We start from the raw sequence: 25147 nt of genomic DNA, 5'->3' as shown, positions 1-25147 counted from the left end.
TTTGGTTGTATGGTAACTTTTACACCCCACAATTGACATACAGGTTGTAGGAAGTTGGCTCTGTATATACTATCTCAAAGTAAGAGATAGTGTGCACAGAGTCCAAGGGTTCCCCTTAGAGGTAAGATAGTCGCAAAATTAGATAATTCTAATGCTCTATTTTGTGGTAGTGTGGTCGAGCAGTAGGCTTATCACAGGGTAGTGTTAAGCATTTGTTGTACAAACACAGGCAATAAATGAGGAACACACATTCAAAGACAACTCCAGGCCAATAGTTTTTTATATAGAAAAATATATTTTCTTAATTTAGTTTTAGAACCACAAGTTCAAGATTTTAAGTAAATACATAAAACGCAAGGTACTCCACACAGGTAAGGTAGGAACTTTGAATTAGAGCAATAGCATACACAGTTTTAGTAAAAATGGCAATAAGCTATTTTAAAAGTGGACACTGCAAAAATCAACAGTTCCTGGAGGAGGTAAGTAATGGTTAGTTTGTCAGGTAAGTAAGACACTTACAAGTCTAAGTTCCTGGGCATAGGCAGCCCACCGTTGGGGGTTCAAGGCAACACCAAAGTTACCACACCAGCAGCTCAGGTCCGGTCAGGTGCAGAGGTCAAAGAGGTGCCCAAAACACATTGGCGCCTATGAAGAACAGGGGTGCTCCGGTTCCAGTCTTCCTACAGGTAAGTAGCTGCGTCTTTGGAGGGCAGACCAGGGGGGGTTTGTAGAACACTGGGGGGGACACAAGTAGGCACACAAAACACACCCTCAGCCGCACAGGGGCGGCCAGGTGCAGTGTTCAAAGCAGGCGTCGGGTTTGTAATTGAAATCAATAGAGGGACTCAGGCGTCAATCTAGCGGTGCAGGCAGGGCACAAGGGGGTCTTCTCGGGCCAGCCACCGACTGGGCTAGGCAGAGGGTCGCCTGAGGTTCACTCCTGCACTGAGGTTTGGTTCCTTCTGGTCCTGGGAGCTGCGGGTGCAGTGCTTGGTCCAGGTGTCGGGTTCCTTGATACAGGCAGTCGGGGTCAGGGTGAGCCTCTGGATTCTCTCTGCATGTCGCTGTGGGGGCCAAGGGGGGTCGTCTCGGGCTACTCACGAGGTCGCAGTTGCCTGGGAGTCCTCCCTGTGGTGTTGGTTCTCTGGAGCTTGAGCCGGGGGCGTCGGGTGCAGGGGGTGAAGTCTCACTCTTCCGGCGGGAAGAGTGAGTTCTTTAAAAGTTGCTTCTTTGTTGCAAAAGATGTTGCTGTTGTTGAGCAGAGCCGCTGCTCACTGGAGTTTCTTGGTCCTTTGGTTCAAGGCAGTCCTCTGGGGCTTCAGAGGTCACTGGTCCCTGTTGGATGCGTCGCTGTTGCAGTTTTCTTCGAGTCAGGAGACAGGCCGGTATGGCTGGGGCCAAAGCAGTTGTTGTCTCCTTCGTCTCTGCAGGGCTTTCAGGTCAGCAGTCCTTCTTCTTGTTTCAGGTTGCAGGAATCTGATATCCTGGGTTCTGGGGTGCCCCTAAATACTAAATTTAGGGGTGTGTTTAGGTCTGGGGGGCAGTAGCCAATGGCTGCTGAGGAGAGGGGGCACATCCCTAATCCTATTGGGGGAATCCTCCAATCTTAAGATGGAGGATTTCTAAAGGCAGGGGTTACCTCAGCTCAGGACACCTTAGGGGCTGTCCTGACTGGTGGGTGACTCCTCCTTGTTTTTCTCATTATCTCCTCCAGCCTTGCCGCCAAAAGTGGGGGCAGTGGCTGGAGGGCCGGGCATCTCCACTAGCTGGGATGCCTTGGGGTGCTGTAACAAAAGGGGTGAGCCTTTGAGGCTCACCGTCAGGTGTTACAGTTCCTGCAGGGGGAGGTGAGAAGCACCTCCACCCAGTGCAGGCTTTGTTCCTGACCACAAAGTGACAAAGGCACTTTCCCCATGTGGCCAGCAACTCGTCTGGTTGTGGCAGGCTGGCAGAAACTGGTCAGCCTAGCACTAGGAGTCGGACTGGTATTCAGAGGGCATCTCTAAGATACCCTCTGGGTGCATTTTACAATAAATCACACACTGGCATCAGTGTGCATTTATTGTACTGTGAAGTTTGATACCAAACTTCCCAGATTTCAGTGTAGCCTTTATGGAACTGTGGAGTTGGAATTTTTTTCAAACTCCCAGACTGTATACTCTTTATGGCTAACCCAGCACTTACAATGTCTAAGGTTTTGCTTAGACATTGTAGGGGCATAGTGCTCATGCACATATGCCCTCACCTGTGGTATAGTGCACCCTGCCTGAGGGCTGGAAGGCCTGCTACAGGGGTGACTTACCTATGCCGCAGGCAGTGTGAGGTTGGCATGGCACTCTGAAGGGAGTTGCATGTCGACTTAGTCATTTTCTCCCCACCAGCACACACAAGCTGTAAGGCAAGGGTGCATGTGCTGATTGAGGGGTCCCCAGGGTGGCATAAGACATGCTGCAGCCCTTAGAGACCTTCCCTGGCATCAGGGCCCTTGGTACCGGGGTACCATTTACAAGGGACTTATCTGAGTGCCGGGGCTGTGCCAATTGTGGAAGCAAAGGTACAGTTTAGGGAAAGAACGCTTGTGCTGGGGCCTGGTTAGCAGGGTCCCAGCACACTTTCAGTCATAACTGGCATTAGCAAAAGGCAAAAAGTCAGGGGATAACAATGCCAAGGAAGCATTTCCTTAAACAGGTGCACCCATGCAAGCCCCTAATATATGGTACTTAGGAACCCAGGGCATTGGTACACTAGGGGTCTCCCATGGGCTGCAGTATGTATTATGCCACCCATGGAAGCCTATGCAAACTGTGTCTGGAGGCCTGCCATTGCAGCTTGTATGAAGTGGTGTGTGCACCCTTCACTTTGGATATAAGGCTTGCCTTATATCGCAGTCACTGCACGTGGTCACTGTAAGTCACCCCTATGGTAGGCCCTTGAGCCCAAGGGCAGGGTGCATGGTCCTGAGTGTGAGGGCACCTGTGCATGAGCAGAGTTGCCCCCTACAAACCCCAGGCTCCATTCCCTGGGCTTGGTAAGTGTGGGGAGCCAGTTTAAGATATGTAGTGCACACTTGTCAACATGAGTAGTCCAACTACAAAATTGCTTTACCGAACCTAGGCATGTTTGGTATCAAACTTGTTGGAATCATACTACTTCACCGATTCCAGTGTTAGTTGCATGATACCATGTACTGTGGTTCCTTAGAGGATCCCCCAGATCTGCCTGTACAGCCTTGCAGGGTCTGCATGCCAGCCCATTCTGCTGCCGACCCCAGACACTGATCTGACACTGAGATGTGACCTCCTCTCCTTTAGAACGAGGTGTCTCTGGGCTAGGGTGGGGTGGCCTGTCAGCGCCACCAGACTGCTTTGAAGTGCGCATTTGGTGCCCTGCTTGCATAAATCGGTTTGCACCAGTGCAGGAACCCTCAGTTCCTGCTCTGGCACAAAACCACAGAAAGGACAGGGAAGTGATCACCCTCCTGTCCAGCTCCTACCCTAGTGAGGTGCACAGAGCTCTTCTAGGTGGCCACTTGATTCTGCCATCTTGGAAACAAGATGGGCTCAGGCCCCTGGGAGCTTCTGACCCTTTAGACTAGCTAGGTGACGTCCCTGACCCCCTATGATAGATGGGCCTCTTTAGAGAATGACCAACCCCCTTTTATGGTTACTTAAGGGCTCCCCTGAGTGTGGAACCCTAGATTCATCGAGCAAGACTCTACAAAGAACTCTTTGCAAGGCACTTCTGCAAACCTGACCTCCGGAACCGCTTCTGGTCTGCCATTGGAATTGAAACAAGAGTGTATTCAGTTTAGAGGGCTCCCACTGCAACATTATTTCTCCAACTTGTGCAAGGTTTCTGCAACATCCATTGCTGTGCATCCTCCAGGGTCACTCTCAGGAAGCAAGAAGGAATCTCCCTTGGGGTGAAGGAGTCACTCCCCTGCATCCGCAGGCACCTCAGTGACGCTGACCGGCTGGTGGATCCTGCTGTCCCACAGACATTGAGAGGCTCTGCTACACAGGAGGTGGTTCTGTGGCACTCTCCAGCTCCAACTTGTCCTCTGTCTAACTTGGGAGATGGTGGGTCCTTGCTGTAGCCACTGGGACAGAACCCCTACACACTGCTTCTGTTGCCGTTACCAAGGCTTGTTGACTCTTCCTCCAGAAGATCAGCCACCAGCACTCTGCAACTCCAAGAACAGCCTCCGCTCTCTAACTCCTACGGCGTGGGACTCTTTCTTTGTTGTGCTGCTGAGGCCTCTGTGCGACTCCCTGTGCCTGCTGCCAGTGGGTCCTCAAGGGGACTCAGATTTTTCCTGGCTCTCCTGCTTGCTGAGGGCCTGCCCTTATGCACTCCAAGGGTCGAGTCGTTTGGAACTTGCTGTTCCCGAAAATCCTGCAAACTTCCCTGCACCTTCTTCCTGCTTTTGCCAATTCTTGTTGGTGGTTCTGCTGACCACTGACCCCTCTGCAATCTGGCGACCGACCTGGGACAGCTCATGGGCGACTCCAAGGATCTTCCTGCATCAACTGGACTCTGCAGCTGCTCTCCTTCCTTCACCAACCTGCAGGAACTTCTCCCCTGGAAGCATGGGCATTGCGTACCTGCGCCGCCTGGACATCTGAGTGGTCTGGACACTATCACCTTCTTTTTCAGGTTCTTGTCTGGAATCCGCCGTTAAGTTCCACTGACCTGGTCCACGGGGGCAGCAGCAGCTGGACAAACAAGGCTACCATTGACTCCAACGAAGGTTTCCAATGTCACTTCTCCCCTATGCATCTGGACTTCCTGGTGTAGGTACTCCACTTTCCTGGGTATCCACGGGTGGGGGCACTATAGAACCTTCCTTGTGCCTACTGGTTTCCTCAGGGTCCTCTGGAAAGAGTCCTGAATCATGAAAATTCCAACCATGGCGGTCCTGTGTTAGCCTACGAGACACCCGGCTAGATAACACCTCTGCACACATGCCCCTGAGAGATTTCTGTTACTTACCTTGGGTGGTTTCATACACCCCCCCCAACCACCACCCCCCTCTGCCACCCCTAAGATCCTAACACACCTACCGTGGCTGGGCACCTCCATTCTTGTACCACTTTGTAAGTATATGGTTTGCTCTCCCACCAATAGGGACCCATGTATTTCTGTGCTTTTCCTGTTTGTTTCTAACTATATGTTCAATGGCATGTGTAGCTGTAGATACACATCCTTTGCATGAGTCCCCCAGCTAGTGTTGGGCTCGGAGTGTTACAAGTTGTTTTTCTTCAAAGAATGTTTTCGAGTCACGAGATCAAGTGACTCCTCCTCTTGGTGATACTGTGCATGGGCATCGAGTCCTTTGTTAGATTGTTTTCTTTCCGCTGTTGGATTCGGACTTGTTTCCTCTCACTTTGTTGGATCTCAGTTCTGTGCTTCTAAACACTGTTCTACCTTTTTCTATTCGCGTCAATATAGTTTTTATCGCTTTTCTACTCTATAGTCGATCCAATTTAGATTGTCTGGGTCGTTGTACGCCCTTACGGGGGGCTTCGCCCTTTTGGGCCTACTTCAATGTCAGGCTGATGGAACGAACTCCGTTTCAATTCTGTTCTTAGTGTCCTGACAAATTCCCATACACGACCAGCATCTGGTGTGCAATCTCTGCTTATCTCCCGACCATTGAGAAGAGACCTGCAACACCTGTAGATCGTTTCGATCCAAGAAAACTCTCTGGGACCAAAGAGCACGTCGGTTAGATTCAGACATCAACAGCCAGTCCATACCTCCGGTGCAGTACGTGAGTATACCTGCCAAGTCACACCACCAAAAGACAGTCAAAAGGCTCCTGCACTGGTCATCGGTCCTCCACTTCCTTCGGGCTATGGTCAGAGCCAAAAAACAAATCCGGATGCCCAACCTTTGGGTTCGGTACTGAGAACATTTAGGACCAAAGTGCATTTGGTACCGACTAAACTCACTGCCGCAGCTGTTTCGGTATTGAGACGAACACCTGAGACCTCAGAGCCGAAAAACCGCTACGTCTTTCGGAGCCGTCACTTTCGGTTTGAATCAAACACTCTTGTGTCGAAGTCTTCAGAACCAAAAACCATCAGTAGCAAACACACTACAGCTACAGAGGACTCATCAAATATAGCACCTATTTTAGAGGTTATGGATGCGAAACAGCACAAACTTCATATTCAGAAGGACACCGGAAGGATAATTGCTTCTCCTCCTGCAACTATTAAAAGAAAATTGACTTTTCAAGAGACTTTAGATGCTGGGCCTCCACCCAAGGAGGTCTCATCAGAGAAGGAGAGAGAAAACAGCAGCCGTCACCACCACATTCTCCTTTACATCCTTTCACTCCACCACCACCACTGTCACCCACATATGAGACACAGTTTTCCCCACAGTCATCCTCAGCATCACCTCACAGGGATAATCTTAGTGACATTCAACAAGATACAGATCCATGGGACCGATATCGCCCTGGTCCAATTCTTTATAACGATCCGGATTTATATCATGCCAGTCCATCTCCACCAGAAGATACTACTGCCTATATCCATGTTATAACTAGGGCAGCTGCTTACCATAATGTTCAGCTGCACACAGATCCCATTGAGGAGGATTTTCTATTTAATACATTAACAGCTACACATAAGGAATACCAATGCCGTCCGATGCTTCCAGGCATGCTCAGACATTCGTCTGACATTTTTAGAGAACCAGTCAAGGCCAGAATAATCACACCTAGGGTGGATAAAAAATATAAACCTGCACCTTCCGACCCTGTTTTTATCAGGACTCGGTTACCATCTGATTCCATAGTCGTTAGTGCAGCCAGGAAGAGGGCCAATAGTCAGTCCACAGGAGATGCTCCTCCTCCAGAGAAAGTAAGCAAAAAGTTAGATGCAGCAGGAAAAAGGGTAGCTTCCCAGGCTGCAAATATAGCAAACTCACAGGCACCCTTAGCAAGAAATGATAGGGCCCACTGGGACCGGATGGAAGAACTTTTACAGTATTTTCCACCGGAACATCAAAAACAGAGGCAACAAATAGTCACAAAAGGGCAAGCTATATCTAATAATGCTATTATATCTGCTACAGACGCAGCTGATACAGCAGGAAGAGGGATTAACACCAGTGTGGTGATTATAAGGCATGCTTGACTAGAATTTTTTGGTTTTAAATCTGAAATACAGCAAGCTGTCTTAAAAATGCCCTTTGACTGGGAACATCTATTCGGACTACTGATGGACACAGCAATACAAATACTCAAAAAAGATTCTGAGACAGCTTAAGCTATGGGTGCTCTATGCACCACACGCACTAGAGGCAATTTTCTTAGGCCACAACTTAGAGGTGAATTCAAACCATCAGCAACAGAGACAACACCGCAGAACAAAAACAGACCTCACATTTTTATACAAGAGGATCATTTAGAGGTTCTTATAGAGGATCCAATAATAGAGGAAGAGAAAAAGCATCCGCCTACAGAGGTTCCTCTACCTCAACCAAGCAGTGACTTCCTGAAAATCCCCACAGCGCACATATCTCCTGTGGGAGGAAGACTGATAAACTTTTATTCACAATGGCACATCTCAACAGACCAGTGGGTTCTGTCAAATTATCCAACATAGCTATTGTCTAGAACTCATTTCCACTCTGCCAAACCTTCCCACTGGCTCTCACAAACTCTCTCAAGACCATCTCACTCTACTGAAAGAGGAGGTACACTCCCTCCTGCTCAAAGGAGCTTAGAGCCAGTACCTACATCCCAACAAGGATCAGGACTATATTCACTATACTTCCTTATACCAAAGAAAGATGGCTCATTAAGACCAATTTCAGATCTCAGGCCTCTCAAATATACATTTATTTATTCCCTTCCCTCACCCCCTCCACCCCCCCTCTTTACAACAGGCCTTGCACTTTTAGGTCCTACTTCAGTGTTGGGCTGATGGAACGAACTCCATTTTGATTCTGTCCTCGGTGTCACGCCAAGTTCCTATACACTGACCAGCATTTTGTGTGTAATCTCTGTCTGTTTCCTGACAATCGAGAGTAGACTTGCGACACCTGCAGATCATTTAGATCTAAGAAGACTCTAAGGAACCAAAGAGCTTGTCGACTGTAAATGGCGTCCAGTTCCACTGAAGATACACCTGATATTTTCGTGAGGAACACGAGCAGGAGGAGGAAGAACAGAGTACAAAGCTTTCCATCAGAGACTCGAATTCCGAACACTGCTCCGATGCGGACAGCCACTCCATACCTCTGGTGTAGTACGTGAGTACACTTGCCCCATCACACCACCCAAAGACATCTAAAAAGTATTCAGCACTGGCCTCCATCCTCCACTGCCTTCGGGCCATGGTCGGATCTGAGAAATAAGTCCGCTAGACCAACCTTCGTGTTTACCACCGAGATAAAAGGCCAAAGTGCATTCAACACCGACAAAACAGACTGTTCCAGCTGCCTCGATACCGAGCCGAAAAGTAGACACACAGATTTCAGTGCCGAAAAAGCATTTATCCATTTCAGAGCCAATACTTTCGGTTCAAGCAAAACACTCTGTGACTAAACCTTCAGAGCCGAAAGCTACAAGTAGTAAACCTACTACTTCCACACAAGAAACCTCAGACATGCAACCAATTTTAGCGGTCATGGATACTAGACAGCACAAATTGCAAATTCAAAAGGGCACAGGAAGAATAATTGCTTCTTCGGTGACTATTAAAAGGAAGTTAACCTTTCAGGAGACATTAGATGCTGGATCTCCACCAAAAAAGGTCTCGAAGGACAGAGAGACAAAAAGCTTTTCAACAGAAACAGCCTTCCCCACCTCATTCTCCTCTTTTTCCTCCTTCCACACCACCACCATCATCACCCACATATGAGATGCAATTTTCTCCTCAGACATCCTCAGCATCACCACACAGGAATGATCTTAGTGTTATCCAGCAAAATACAGACCCATGGGATCTATACGACTCGGATCCCCTTACCTCAAACGATCCAGACTTGTACCCCTCTAGACCTCCTCCACCAGAAGACACTACAGCATGCAATCAGGTCTTAGCAAGAGCAGCTGCATACCATACTGTGCAGATGCACACAGACCCCATAGAGGAGGATTTCCTTTTTAGTACACTAACATCCACACATAAGGAATAGCAATGCCTCCCAATGCAACCTGGGATGCTTAGGTATTCATCTCATATTATTAAGATGCTCCTCCTCCAGAGAAAGAAAGCAAAAAGTTAGATGCAGCAGGTAAAAGGGTAGCCTCACAAGCGGCAAAGCATTGGAAAATAGCTACCTCCCAAGCTCTTTTAGCTAGATGCGACAGGGCTCACTGAGACCAGATGGAAGAATTGCTACAAAACCTTCTACCAGAGCATCAAAAGCAGCAACAGCAAATAGTTTCAGAAGGACAGGCAATTTTCAATAATGCTATTAGCTACAGATGTAGCTGAAGCCGCAGCAAGAGGCATAAACACCAGCGTAGTCATCAGAAGACATGCTTGATTAAAATGTTCAGGTGTCAAACCTGTGATACAACAAGCTGTCTTAAACATGCCCTTTGACAAGGAACATTTTTTCAGCCCAGAAGTGAACACAAATATAGAAAAGCTGAAGAAAGATTTTGAAACGGCAAAGCAATGGGTGCATTATACACTACACCTGCTAGAGGGAGCATTTGTAGGCCACAATTTAGAGGTGGGTTCAAGCCAGCAGCCACAGAAACAACATCCACTTCACTGCAAAAACACACCTCGTAATTTTACACAAGAGGTTAATTTCGAGGTTCCTACATAGCATCCAATAATAGAGGAAGAGGCAAACCATCCACTTCCAGAGGTTCCTCTGCTGCAACTAAACAGTGACTCACTCACCATCCCCACAGCCCACCCATTTCCTGTGGGAGGAAGACTGGTCAATTTTTATCCACAATGGCAAGACATCACTACAGACCAATGGGTTCTGTCAATTATCCAACATGGTTATTGCCTGGAACTCATTACTGTTCCGCCAAACTGTCCCCCCCGTTCACACAGACTTACTCAGGACCATCTCAATCTACTGAAACAGGAGTTACAATCACTACTACTCAAAGGAGCCATAGAGTTAGTACCCATATCCCAACAGGAATCAGGAGTACATTTGCGATACTTCCTAATACCAAAAAAAGATGGCACATTAAGGCCAATTCTAGATCTCAGGCCTTTCAATCTATACATTCTCTCAGAACACTTTCATATGGTCACTCTATAAGATGTCATTCCCTTATTACAAAAAGGAGATTACATGACAGCATTAGGTCTCAAGGATGCATATTTCCACATTACCATACGTCCAGCACATCGCAAATACCTAAGATTTGTCATCGCAGGAAAGCACTACCAATTCAAAGTACTACCATTCGGAGTAGCAACAGCACCAAGGGTGTTTAACAAATGCTCAGCAGTAGTGGCAGCATGCCTCAGAAGGCAATGCATACATGTCTTTCCAAATCTAGACAACTGGCTAATAAAGGAAGCCAAGTCTGTAAACAACACACTCAGTATACAATAGATCTCCTACACAGTTTGGGATTCACCATCAATTACCTCAAATCCCACCTACTACCATTACAAATATAGCCGTATTTGGGAGAAAGTTTCAATACTCAGGCGGGATTAACACACCTAAACCCAGCAAGGATTCAGGCACTTCAACACTTAATATCTCAACTACAATACAACCACACTTATACAATGAAGTTATTAGGAATGATGGCTTCATGTATAGCCGTAGTTCCAAATGCAAGACTGCACATGCCCTCACTGCAACAATGCCTCTCAAACAGTGGTCGCAATTACAGGGTCAACTTCCGGATCTAGTGTTGTTGACCACCAGACTTACCGCTCTCTGCAATGGTGGAATGACTCATCTGTCAAAAGGGCGGTCTTTTCAGGACCCTGAGCCTCAGACCACCATCATAACAGATGCATCACAGACAGATTGGGGAGCTCATCTGAACAATCTCACCATACAAGGGGAATAAGACTCCAACCAACAAACTTACCACATAAGTTACTTGGAATTACTAGCAGTATTCCTAGCATTCAAGGCTTTTCTGACACAAATTGCACACAAAGTAGTGTTAATACACACAGATAATATGACAACAATGTATTATCTGCAAAACCAGGGACAGATGCACAGACACACATCCCAATTATCCCTTTTAGTCCAGTCAATTTGGAGATGGACGATTCACATTCAAATAGTGGCAGAGTATCTCGCAGGGGTGGACAATCAACTAGCGGACCTCTTAAGCAGGATGCAGCAACAAGTCAACAAATGGGAAATTCACCCACAAGTAATTCAGAAATACTTTCAAATGTGGGGACTCTAGACATAGACCTATTCGCCACAAAAAAAAATCAAAATGCCAAAGCTTCGCATCCAGGTACCCACACCCACAATCCAAATGCAATGCTGAATGGATGAAATGGTCAAGGATGTTTGCTTACGCTTTTCTGCCTCTCCCACTCATTCCACTTCTGGTAAAGAAGATGAGACAAACTTCACTCACCTTGATTCTCACAGTTCCCACATGGGCATGTAAACATTGGTACACAACACTTCTGGATCTATCTGTGCTACCTCATCACAAGCTACCAAACAGACTTGTGCTGTTGACCCAGAACAGAGGTCATATCAGACACCCAAATCCCAGCACACTCCATTTTACGATATGGCTCCTGAAATAATAGAGTTTGGTTACCTACAACTTCCATCTGAAGGTATGAATATGGTAAAGAAGGCACGCAGATCCACAACTCGACAGTGTTATGCTGCTAAATGGAAACATTTTGTGTACTTTTGTCAATCCAAAAATATTGATCCACCTAATGTTTCAGTGCAAGATATTGTATGCTATTTGTTACACTTACAGAAAGCTAATCTGGCATATTCCTCTATTGGGCCTCATGTAGCAGCTATAGCAGCTTATCTTCAAAAGAGGGAACCTATTTCTCTATTTAGAATTCCTGCTAATAAAGCTCTTATGGGGGGACTTCAGAGATTAATCCCACCTAGAGTTCCTCCAGCTCCTGCATGAAATGTAAACATTGTGCTCACAAGACTTATCGACCCACCATTTGAACCCATGCATGCTTGGATCCTACAATTCTTATCATGGAAGGTTGCTTTTTTAGTAGCAATAACTTCTTTAAGAAGAGTTAGTGAAATTCAAGCTTTCACTTTAGAAGAAACATTCTTTCAGATTCATAAAGACAAATTAGTTCTTAGGACAAATCCAAAATTCCTACCAAAGGTAATTTCACCTTTTCATATCAGTCAGTCAGTGGATTTGCCAGTCTTCTTTCCACAGCCAGATTCAGTTGCAGAAAGAGCCATACACACCGTTGATGTTAAAAGAGCTCTCATGTACTACATAGACAGAACAAAAGAATTTAGAAAGTCAAAACTGCTTTTTGTAGCATTTTCAGAATCTCACAAGGGTAATCCAGTCTCAAAAAAATGATTAACCAGATGGATAGTGAAATGTATTCAGCCTTGTTATCTTAAAGCTAAAAGACAGTTACCAGTAGCTCCTTAAGCTCCCTCCACTACGAAAAGAGGAGCTTCAATGGCATTCTTGGGTAACATACCAATAGCAGACATATTTAAAGCTGCTGCATGGTCTACAACTCAAACATACACTAAACACTACTGTGTAGATGTGTTAGCTCGCCAACAAGCAAATGTTGGCTAGGCAGCACTTAGGACATTATTCCAAGCTACTCCAACTCCTACAGGCTGACCACTGCTTTTTTGGAGGGGACTGCTTTACAGTCTGTGCATAGCTTATGTATCTACAGCTACACATGCCATCAAACTGAAAATGTTACTTACCCAGTAGACATCTGTTCGTGGCATGTAGTGCTGTAGATTCACATGTGCCCTCCCTCCTCCCCTGTGGCCTGTAGCCGTCGCAGTACCATATATTGTAAATATGTACAGGGAGTGCAGAATTATTAGGCAAATGAGTATTTTGACCACATCATCCTCTTTATGCATGTTGTCTTACTCTAAGCTGTATAGGCTCGAAAGCCTACTACCAATTAAGCATATTAGGTGATGTGCATCTCTGTAATGAGAAGGGGTGTGGTCTAATGACATCAACACCCTTTATCAGATGTGCATAATTATTAGGCAACTTCCTTTCCTTTGGCAAAATGGGTCAAAAGAAGGACTTGACAGGCTCAGAAAAGTCAAAAATAGTGAGATATCTTGCAGAGGGATGCAGCACTCTTAAAATTGCAAAGCTTCTGAAGCGTGATCATCGAACAATCAAGCGTTTCATTCAAAATAGTCAACAGGGTCGCAAGAAGCGTGTGGAAAAACCAAGGCGCAAAATAACTGCCCATGATCTGAGAAAAGTCAAGCGTGCAGCTGCCACGATGCCACTTGCCACCAGTTTGGCCATATTTCAGAGCTGCAACATCACTGGAGTGCCCAAAAGCACAAGGTGTGCAATACTCAGAGACATGGCCAAGGTAAGAAAGGCTGAAAGACGACCACCACTGAACAAGACACACAAGCTGAAACGTCAAGACTGGGCCAAGAAATATCTCAAGACTGATTTTTCTAAGGTTTTATGGACTGATGAAATGAGAGTGAGTCTTGATGGGCCAGATGGATGGGCCCGTGGCTGGATTGGTAAAGGGCAGAGAGCTCCAGTCCGACTCAGACGCCAGCAAGGTGGAGGTGGAGTACTGGTTTGGGCTGGTATCATCAAAGATGAGCTTGTGGGGCCTTTTCGGGTTGAGGATGGAGTCAAGCTCAACTCCCAGTCCTACTGCCAGTTCCTGGAAGACACCTTCTTCAAGCAGTGGTACAGGAAGAAGTCTGCATCCTTCAAGAAAAACATGATTCTCATGCAGGACAATGCTCCATCACACGCGTCCAAGTACTCCACAGCGTGGCTGGCAAGAAAGGGTATAAAAGAAGGAAATCTAATGACATGGCCTCCTTGTTCACCTGATCTGAACCCCATTGAGAACCTGTGGTCCATCATCAAATGTGAGATTTACAAGGAGGGAAAACAGTACACCTCTCTGAACAGTGTCTGGGAGGCTGTGGTTGCTGCTGCACGCAATGTTGATGGTGAACAGATCAAAACACTGACAGAATCCATGGATGGCAGGCTTTTGAGTGTCCTTGCAAAGAAAGGTGGCTATATTGGTCACTGATTTGCTTTTGTTTTGTTTTTGAATGTCAGAAATGTATATTTGTGAATGTTGAGATGTTATATTGGTTTCACTGGTAATGATAAATAATTGAAATGGGTATATATTTTTTTTTGTTAAGTTGCCTAATAATTATGCACAGTAATAGTCACCTGCACACACAGATATCCCCCTAACATAGCTAAAACTAAAAACAAACTAAAAACTACTTCCAAAAATATTCAGTTTTGATATTAATGAGTTTTTTGGGTTCATTGAGAACATGGTTGTTGTTCAATAATAAAATTAATCCTCAAAAATACAACTTGCCTAATAATTCTGCACTCCCTGTATATACATTGCATGGACATCTCATTTCTTATATCTATCTATGTACAAACTCTTTACTTCACCCGCCTGTGGGAAAACAATCTAACAAAGGACTCTGTGCCCTTGCGCAGTATTATCATGACGAGTCGTCACTCAGTCACGTGACTTGAAAAACTTCTTCAAAGAAAAACAACTTGTAACACTCCGAGCTCAATAGTAGATGGCGGACGTTTGCAAAGCATGTCAATCCACAGCACTGCATGCCACAAACAGATGTCTACTGGATAAGTAACGTTTTCCTACTATGTAGGTTGTGCATTACACATTATTTATTATTTGCAATGGAAAAGATAAGAGTTTCTCAAAAAAGAAAGTGTGTTCTGTGTTCATCAAACACTAACAATTTTATTATATGCCTTTGTTATTTGCTTGAGCATAACTGATTACTGTAAAGTTATCACTGGTGATATGTATGCGTAGGTTAAGAAAAATTAGATTTACAAATATAGTTCTGCTTTTTATCTGCACTGTCCCATCTGTTTGGATGACATACTCAATATAGTAAATATATTGAAGAAGACTATCACAGTTTCCTCCTACTGTTAGTGGTCTGCTTTCAAAATATTTTTATTTATGTATTCAACAGATTTATATAGCGCTGATTACTGTGAAGGCTTTACATGAAACATAAGTGACCCAGCGGTCGTACAACTAACATGGACCCACTGGTGAAAAACTTGACAATGTCTAAACAGGAAAATTAACAACAAGAGAGGGGAAAGGAAAACCTGTATCAGAGGACATAACATCATGAGTCGATTTTGGAGTGGATAGGAGGAAGGAGTGGGCAAGAAAGAAGTAATGGCAAAAGAGAGAGTGGAGAAGGAAGAAGGACTAGAAAGGCATGGAAGGGTGAAAATAGGGAGCAGAGGATGGGTTTGAGGTTGGAGCAGGATAATAGAGAATGCAAAGGGAGTAGAGAGAGATAGGGCAAGGAGGCTGGGTAGGAAGGCACAGAAAAGAGTAAGAGTTGAGAATGATAGTGCGGGTCGAGGGGAAGAACATAGGTGGAGGCTGGAGGGTAGAAGAGCAGGGCAGAAAATGAAGAGTAAGAGGACTGAAGAGGGAGATCGAAGGGGCAGAGATAGAATATGGAGCAGGCCCCATGATATAGAGAAGGGGAAGAGACCATGATAGGCAGAGAGTGAAGGTAAGGGAATTTGAGAAGAGGTGGAGAGTAAAGAGGATGAGGAGTGTAGATAGGGGTGAGGGACGGATAGGAGAATGGAAGGGGTAAAAAGAGGTTTGAAGTGGAAGTTGGTAAAGAGGGTGCCAGAGGAGGGAGTGGAAGCAGAGATGGGGAACTGTGTCTAGAGGGGAGTAAGTGTGGGTAGTTGAATGGTGAAAGGGAGATCAGTGAGGGAATGGAATATGTATTAGAAGTTGTAAAGGTAGAAGTGGAGGGTGGTGAGTTAATAAATAATGCAGGGAAAAAGAGAACATGTGAGGCAGTGGCAGAAGGAAGTAGGGAACGACAGATGGTAGGGAACTGATTTAGGAATCATGGGAGGTGGAGGACAAAGGGGGAAGGCAAAGGGGAGAGACTAGTGGGACAAGAACAGATGTTCACCATATTCCTCAGGAGAGGTCTATTTGACATTTAGTTGTGCTTTTCTTGTCAGTGTAGAAGTGGAATGTTGGTAACAGAGTGAAAAGAAATTGTGTCCTTGTTCTTCAAGCTACACTTGGTACTGTAGTACATGCCAAGAGAGATGCATGAAAAGTTGTTTCTACCCATTACACTTCACAAGTATGATGCTCTGGAGAGTGGCAATCTGCTCCGGGATCCCTAGTTTCTAGAGAGTATGTTTTGTTAATTATTTCTTCAAATTTTCTAGTGATGCTCATTTTATCTTTGCCAGTACTGAGGACCTAAGTAAGTGTCATTGTTCATCTTTTATGAGTGCTGACACCCCAAATAAGGTGTGTGTGAGCATGTGACTACACTTGAAACTCTTTTTAACCGTGCAAAGTATGTAGCAATTTTCTCATATATTGAGCTAAACACGTATTTTTCAAATGCCAAGTTATTTGCATATCATTATTCCAATATAAACTTTACTGACCTTATGTTTTTTTGTAGGTAATGATGTGGCATCATATTCAGTTGATAGGGCCATGAACACATTTGAGAGAATATCTCACTCAAGGTATGTTTAATTTTACATAACTATATGCCTTGCTATATGCCTGTATGCCTAGCAGAATTTCCTTTTCATTGGGACTACACTTAGCAGTTATGATTTTACTTTATTATAATCTACATAATTCATAATGGTAATGTTCTAAAGGATGTTTTCCCCCACATATTCTTCATTAGGAAGTATCACCCAAATACAAGGCTGGGCCCAGAATTATTTTATACAAAAATCCTCATGCCCCCCCCCCCCCCCCCCCCCCCCCCCCCCCCCACAGTCTAGTAGTGACACACTGGTCCTCCATCACTAGATCTTTCTTGGATTCAAATTATTGAATCATTCCCTGATGCTGAGGTGGGAGCCTCCAGGTAACATACAATAGTAGAGTATATCTCAGCAAGTCATAGCAACAAGATAAAGAACCATTCTTTGAAGTGTATCCATCTAATTAGAAGTAACCCAAACTCCTGCTATGGAGGTAGAGGTGCTCTTATTCCTCCCCCCAGTGGCCACAATAGTTCAGATTTCTTCTGCCTGTTGTGTGCACAGATCTCTGCTTTTATTTCAAACCTATTTGCTTGTTTTCACCTTTCTGGATTTCCTCAACCCCTAGGGCAGCTTTCCTGTGGGCTTGTTGTCGCTTGTTTTTTTCCCGCCCTTTTTTGAGTCCCAAAGTTATTTATTTCATAATGCTGAGTCACATAAAAAGGCTCTTTCCAGACTCTATGGAGCTTGTAGTATGAAACGTCTACATTTAGACATTCAATACGACAAGTTCCCTTAGTGATAGCACTCGCATGATATGCAACAAGAATGTAAGATTTATCAAAATTTCTGATAGATACTTCTAATCACCGATTCCCCAGGTGTCAGACTGGATCCAGAAAATCTAGAGCAGTAATTCTGAATCCCGATAGTAGGCGTCGATCAGCTCAGTAAGGGAGGTGTGCGGTGGTGCCTACATAGATGCTACCCTCGTGTGTGGAAATCAGCTCCTTCCACGCCAACAGCGCAGATCCGGAGAAACTACCTCAGTCACTTTTTGACCACTTTTTAAAATTATTGTCGGCCCTTTTGCGAACAATTGCTTCCAGTGTCCTATGGACATGTCCCTAACACCTTCAGGTCCCAAACCTTGTAGGAAATGTCCCAGGCAAATGTCTGTTTCTGATCCCCATTTGGTCTGTCTTTGGTATCTGGCCACAACCCTAAGGCCTGCATCGAGCGCAAGTCAATGCACGCCAAGGCGATCTGCGAGTGGGAGAGTCAATCAATCAATCATGATTCTTATAAAGCACGACTACTCACCTGTGAGGGTCTCAAGGCGATGAGTGGGGTGGGGGATTGGATCTGTGGATTAGTTCTTAAGCCAGGTCTTGAGGTCCTTCTTGAGTTGTGGCAACAGTGGTGATTGCCTGAGGTGCAGAGGCAGAGGGAGTTCCAGGTCTTCGCAGCGAGGTAGGAGAAAGATCTTCCGCCAGCAGTGGTCTCACGGATCCGTGGGATGATGACTAGGGCCAATTGGGCAGAGTGAAGATGTCTGGTGGGAGTTTAGTCAGAGAGGCGGTGGTTGAGGTATGCAGGTCCGGCATTGTGGAGGGCTTCGTAGGTGTGCGTGAGGAGCTTGTAGGTAATTCTTTTGTTGATAGGTAGCCAGTGAAGGTCTCTCAGGTGGCCAGTGATGTGGCTGTGGTGTGGGATGTTCAGGATGAGTCTGGCTGAGGCATTCTGCAGTTTCTTTAGGAGTTTCTGCGTGGTGCCGGCATACTGTGCGTTGCCGTAGTCGAGTCTCATGCTGACGAGCGCATGAGTGCCCGTTTTCCTGGATTAAGTGGGGATCCTGGTGGCGCAGCAGAAGATGGCTCCTCGCCGTTCCCATTCCAGAGGGAGAGCTCAAGACCGCCCTCATAGAAGTTTGAGGGGACTGTTGTCTTTCCCCTCCAAAACCTCAAAGTGGGGTCAATCCAAGAAGTACAAGAAAATGGTGATGAAGCACACTTCGGCTTCTCCATCTAAATGCAAGACTTTGAGGCCCCACTCCTGTGCTCCACCTGGAGAGCCAGCTCTGCTCCTCATTTACTTAATTTCCCTGGATCCGGAGTGACCGCTGCCCAACTGAAATACTGGGCAGGGGCCATCTTAGGGCCACTAACTCCCTCTGATGTGCCTTCAGGACCCAGTTCACCCCACCTTCAGATGCCAGCTGGGCCATCTGGATCTGGTCTGATGGCGACATGGGTGCTTCCACCCATCCCAGCCCCAGTCCTCCTGACGCTGCTGGATGACAAGCCTATTCTGATTTCTGACTCTGAGACGACGTCTCCCGGATGCTGCTCAGCATCAACTCTGGTGCCATCCAGGCCAGATTAAACCCTGGACTTTCCACTCTAGGGCACCCTTCATATCTGAATGGTGGTGGTGAAGAAGAGAGGTATGGGCCTTTGAGAAGGACACCAACCAGGAAAAAACTAATATGAGGAGCTGGGTGATGCCTGTGGCCTTGATAACTCCCCAGACTCCAACATGCTTTCTCCTCTGGGTCCTGTTTCAGATGAAGGCACATCATTTGTGACCGTGATGCATAAGGCAGTGGAGGTTCTTGACCTACAACTGCCAGCCGGCGAGGTCAAGACCAAGGTTTTCACAGAGGTGCATCATCCATTTTTGTGAGAACTGGGTTATCCCCAGATCCCTGGGCCTTTCTCTGGGTTCCCAACCACAGAAACAGTCCTTTTGTCCCTTTCTTGGGGTTTGGCTGGTGCTCCTATTGCCATCCACAATACCAAGCCTTACTCCCTCAGCCCAGCAGTCTTCCCAACTTTTTGTGGCTGTAGTCACAGATCCCACAGAGGATGCCGGATCCAAGCCCATTGCGCTGTCATTCCCCCAACCCTCCATCAGTCCTTCGCTCCTCCAGCTGCCACAACCTCCCAACCACTTTAGTGAGCATTCCACCCAACATAACCATCTTGTTGGCAGGAGGATCAGGTACCACCTGCTCCAATAAAACAAAATCTCTTTTGACAAGTGGGTGTTCCAGATTGTGCAGAGGGGTTATTTCTAGTGCGTGGAAACCCCTTGACCGTTGCCTCCATCTCTAGGATGGCTGATAAAGTACCATATCTACTTGCTCCATCAGGAAGTGTAGGGAGGTGCCAACACCAAAAGTAGGATGTGGTTGGTCTGGTGCTGAAAAAGAATGGAAGCCTCTGCTCTGTGCTGGATCTGCAGTCTCTCAATGCCTATCTGAAAAAACATAAATTCAAGATGTTTACTGTAGGAAGCTGTTTCTCTATATAGCGCACGAAAATGAAGTACACTGTGCAGAGAGTCCAGGGGATCCCCATTTGGCTTTGCAGAGGCAAAAGTAGATGGGACTAATGCTCTATTTTGTGGTAGTGTGGGCGAGCAGTTAGACTTATTAGAGGGTAGTGCTAAGCATTTGTTGTACTCACCCAGGCAATAAATGAGACACACACTTAATGAATAAACCAAGTTAGAAAAATATTTATTTTTATATATGTTTCAAACCCAAGAACTTCGTAATTAGATAAGTAGACTTTTAAGCATAAATACTTTGCAGTTACAGAAATCAACAATGCAATTTTTCAGTTCTCGCATCTTGAATCCTATAGAGGAAAACAATGTTCAGCAAACGTAGGGTTAACAACGACTTATGAGGTCGAGCTCAGGGAGCAAAGGTGAGTACTAGGCACTGATCAAAACCACACCAGCAGGTCACACTGGGGCAGCCGGGTGCAGGGGTGTGCAGTAAGTTGTTGGTCTTTATGGGAGTCGGACCTTGTGACAAACAGGCTCTGGCGGGGAAGCCAGTCATGGACAACAAGCAGGTAGGTAGTAGACTTGGGGTGCTCGGGGACGTGGGTGCACCTTTGGTCCTCTTCTCCTGTGCCCAGGGGATGCACATGCAGTGGTTTCTTTAGATGTCACGTTTTCTCGTCCGGGAGCACTCGTGGTCAGGGGGCCCTGCGTGTTCAGGCTGTAGGCATTGTTGGGGAGTCTGGCGAGGGGTGGACCTAGGGTGGACTCCAACTCTTCGGAGCCAGGGGACGTCATTGGCATCAGTGACCCACCTTGAATCGGGTCAGGAGCGACTGGAGTAGTAGTTGCTGTAGGTGTCAGGTTTTCTCTCACCACCAGGTTGGGGGCGTTTGGGGTGGTGCAGAAGCTGCAGGCGTCTCGGGTGAGTCCAAGATGGATGAGACCACACTGGAGTCAGTCTCTGGACAGCTGGGGAACTGTGTTGGAACCGTTGGCTTCACCTGGGGTCGTTGATGTTGGTGCAGAGGTCACTTCAGGTGTCGGGTTTCTGAGGTACCAGGAGCTGCAGGGTTCCTTTTTCGAAGTTTTTGTTGCAGAGCAGGTCAGCGGCTCATGGAAGACTTGAGTCTTTATAAAAGGCTGGACGAGTCAACATCTTGGGCAAAGTCCTTGGTGGTCAGCAGGCAATGCCGCGTGGTCAGCTGCTGCTTCTTTTCCTCTTCTGCAGGTGCAACTCTTTTTTTTTTTTTTGTCCGTGTCTTCTTGGGTCGTCAGGATCTGAGTTCTGGGGTTCAGAGCAGCCACCTATATACTCACCTTTGGAGAGTTGCAGGGAGTGCCAGGTCGTAGCCAATGGGCTGCCTACTTTTAGGGTGACTACACCCCTTCTATGACCAATTCCATTGGGAAGTGGACATAACCCTAGTAGCTTAATTCCTTCCAAGCAAATTGGAGGAATTTAAAAAGTGGTGTCCACTCCACCTCGTCCACATTAGGGCTGGGGCTGGCATGAAGAGGGTACACCTCCTAGTCTGCCTAATTTTCCCATCTGCTCTGCCACCAAAAGTGGGATGAGGATAGGGGTGTCGGTCATCTTTGCCATCTGGAGAGACCTGGGTTGCATTACAAAGGTGACTAGGCCTTTGAAACTTCCTGCCCTGGAATGTCCATCCTGCCTGTGTGAGGTGTTTACACCCCTGCCCAGTGCAGACTTTTGTCTCTGGCCCTTGAGAGCACTGGCTCCCACCTTGGGGAGGGGCAGAACGCATCTGTGATGGCTGAACTGGTCAGGACCAGTTAGTCAGCAGACTAGTAACTGGTAGGTTTTCACAGGACACCTCTGAGGTGCCCTCTTGGTGCGTTTATTAATAAATCAGTCACTGGAATCAGTGAGGGATTATTATTCTGAGATGTTTGATACCAAACATCCCAAGGTTCAGAGAAGCTAGCATGTAGCTGGGAAACTCGTAGTGACCAGTGTCCAGCACATGTATTTAAAATGGCTTCCCTGTTCACTTACTATGCCTCAGAATCGACATAGCAGGGGCATATCTGCTCAAGCATATAAGCCCTCACATGTGTCCTGATGCACCCTGCCTTAGTGTGACAGGTCGGTGTTTTCAATTTTCTCTGCACCAACACACACAGTATGCAGTGGCAGCACTGTGTGGGTTTGGTGAGAGGTCTCTGGGGTGGCACAACTGGTGCTGCAGCCCCCAGGGACTGTCCTTAGTACCCCTGGCACTAGGTACCAGGGGTACCATTTGCTAAGGACTTACAGAGGCTGCTAAAGAGTGTGCCAATTGTGGAGAGCAACTGTGCATTTTTGGGAAAGAACTGTGGCACTGGTGACCTGGGTAGCAGGGACCCAGTACATTTCCAGTCAAAATCACATCTGATATTAGGCACAAAGTAGGAGCTAACCATGCCAAAAGGGTGCTTTGCTAAATGTAGGCATTTAACTTGATCCGGGTACCGAAAGTTTTGTCTGTGAGGAAGAAAATGAGCTGAATGTTGTTAGTGTAAGACAGGTTGTTGCTGTCATAAGAGCAGATGATGCTGACTAGAGTGGATCATGTATATGTTTAGGAGGGTCAGGCCCAAACAGAAACCACAGATGAGGTTGCTTCGCATCTGAGGTGTACGGCGCCAGGCTGACTGACTTGGCCCTTCCAATCAGGAAGGATCAGATCCATCAAGTACATGTCATTGGATTCCGACATCATGTAGGCATTGAATTAGAATGGGGTGGGAGACTGTGTCAAACACTGAGGAAATGTCCAGGAGGTTGAAAGCCTCTGTGTGTCCTCTGTCCAGAGAAAGCAGACTGAGTGGTGTTAAGGAGTTGGTGAGCCTTGTGGTATTTGGTGGTAGCAGGGAGATTGGAGTGTAGTTGTCAAGCATTGAAGTGTCAGCAGAGGGTTTCTTCATCAATGGGAGGACAGTTGTGTGTTTCCCAGCATCTGGGAAGTGAAGAGGTGGAGGTATTCAGAATGGGTGCGAGCGTGGCAGTAGTGGGTTGCAGCCCTCTGGAGTAGGTGTGGTGGGGTCAGGGTTTTGATGGGGCCCCTGAGTGGACAGACTTCATGGTAGTGGCATTTTCGTTTGGGGAACAGACAACTGGAAAAGCAAGGCAGTTCAAAAGAGAACATTTTCTTGTTTGTTTTTGCTGTGAATCCAGACATGCTACTCATTGGCAAACACAAGATCACCTGAAGGAATCCAAGCCCATTCCTCTAGGGCTAAGTTTTCAATTGTGTCCTTGGCTAATGGGATGCCAATTGTAGGAAGTTGGCTCTGTATACACTATCTCAAAGTAAGAGATATTGTCCACAGAGTCCAAGGGTTCCCCTTAGAGGTAAGATAGTGGCACAATTAGATAATTCCAATGCTCCATTTTGTGGTAGTGTGGTCGAGCAGTAGGCTTATCAGAGGGTAGTGTTAAGCATTTGTTGTACAAACACAGGCAATAAATGAGGAACACACACTCAAAGACTTAACCCCAGGCCAATAGTTTTTATATAAAAAAATATATTTTCTTAATTTATTTTTAGAACCAGAAGTTCAAGATTTGAAGTAAATACATAAAATGCAAGGTACTCCACACAGGTAAGTGAGCAACTTCGACTTAGAGCAATACCATATACAGCTTTTGTTAAAATGGCAATAAGCTATTTTAAAAGTGGACAAAGTGCAAAAATCAACAGTTCCTGGGGGAGGTAAGTAATGGTTAGTTTGTCAGGTAAGTAAGACACTTACAAGAATAAGTTCCTGGGCAGAGGCAGCCCACCGTTGGGGGTTCAAGGCAACCCCAAAGTTACCACACCAGCAGCTCAGGGCCGGTCAGGTGCAGAGGTCAAAGAGGTGCCCAAAACACATAGGCGCCTATGAAGTACAGGGTTGCTCCGATTCCAGTCTGCCTACAGGTAAGTACCTGCATCTTCGGAGGGCAGACCAGGGGTGTTTTGTAGAGCACTGGGGGGGACACAAGTAGGCACACAAAACACACCCTCAGCGGCATAGGGGCGGCCGGGTTCAGTGTGGAAAGCAGGAATCGGGTTTTGTATAGGATTCAATGGAGGGACCCGGGGGTCTCTCTAGTGGTGCAAGCAGGGCACAGGGGGGGCTTCTCAGGCCAGCCACCAACTGGACTAGGCAGAGGGTCACCTGGGGGTCACTCCTGCACTGAGGTTCGGTTCCTTCTGGTCCTGGGGGCTGTGGGTGCAGTGCTTGGTCCAGGTGTCGGGTTCCTTGTTACAGGAAGTCGCGGTCAGGGGGAGCCTCTGGATTCTCTCTGCATGCGTTGCTGTGGGGGTCCAGTGGGGTCGTCTCGGGCTACTCACGAGGTCGCCTGGGAGTCCTCCCTGTGGTGTTGGTTCTCTGGAGCTCGAGCCGGGGGGTCGGGTGCAGAGGGTGAAGTCTCACGCTTCCGGCGGGAAGAGTGAAGTCTTTAGAAGTTGCAAGAGAGTTGCAAAGTTGTTGCTTGTTGTTGAGCAAAGCCGCTGCTCACAGGAGTCCTTTGGTTCAGGGCAGTCCTCTGAGGCTTCAGAGGTCGTTGGTCGCCGTCGGATGTGTCGCTGTTGCAGTTTTCTTTGAGTCAAGAGACAGGCCTGTGGTATAGTGCACCCTGCCTTAGGGCTGTAATGCCTGCTAGAGGGGTGACTTACCTATGCCAGAGGCAGTATTTTGTGGGCATGGCATCTTGAGGGGGATGCCATGTTGACTTTGCCTTTTTCTCCCCACTAACACACACAATCTGCAATGGCAGTGTGCATGTGTTAGTTGAGGGGTCCCTTAGGGTGGCACAACACATGCTGCAGCCCTTAGGGACCATCCCTGGTCACAGGGTTCTTGGTACCATTGGTACCTTTACAAGGGACTTATCTGTGTGCCAGGGGTGTGCCAATTGTGGAAACAATGGTACATTTTTTGTGAAAGAACACCGGTGCTGGAGCCTGGTTAGCAGGGTCCCAGTACACATCTCAGTCAAGTCAGCATCAATATCAGGCTAAAAGTGGGGGGTAACTGCAACAGGGAGCCATTTTCCTACACCAATGGTATATAAAGTGGTGACATGAGTTTCCCTCCACATTTCTCAAGCACTATTCAGATTCTGAGGTTGAAGGTATG

The 25147-nt window shown here is 46.7% G+C and overlaps 1 protein-coding gene across 6 annotated transcripts in view; it reads left to right on the top strand.

The window, feature by feature from the left end:
* Window positions 1-25147, top strand: part of ASAP1 (ArfGAP with SH3 domain, ankyrin repeat and PH domain 1) — a 1537410-nt gene that overhangs the window by 1330776 nt on the left and 181487 nt on the right. For all 6 annotated transcript variants that reach the window (XM_069220757.1, XM_069220758.1, XM_069220756.1 and 3 more), the window contains one exon: window positions 16681-16747. In XM_069220757.1, coding sequence (XP_069076858.1) covers window positions 16681-16747 — 67 coding nt within the window. The remainder of the gene's footprint in view (window positions 1-16680; window positions 16748-25147) is intronic.

This window comes from Pleurodeles waltl, chromosome 2_2 (assembly GCF_031143425.1).
Source record: "Pleurodeles waltl isolate 20211129_DDA chromosome 2_2, aPleWal1.hap1.20221129, whole genome shotgun sequence".
NCBI lineage: Eukaryota > Metazoa > Chordata > Amphibia > Caudata > Salamandridae > Pleurodeles > Pleurodeles waltl.
This window is presented reverse-complemented; position numbering and strand designations above follow the sequence as displayed.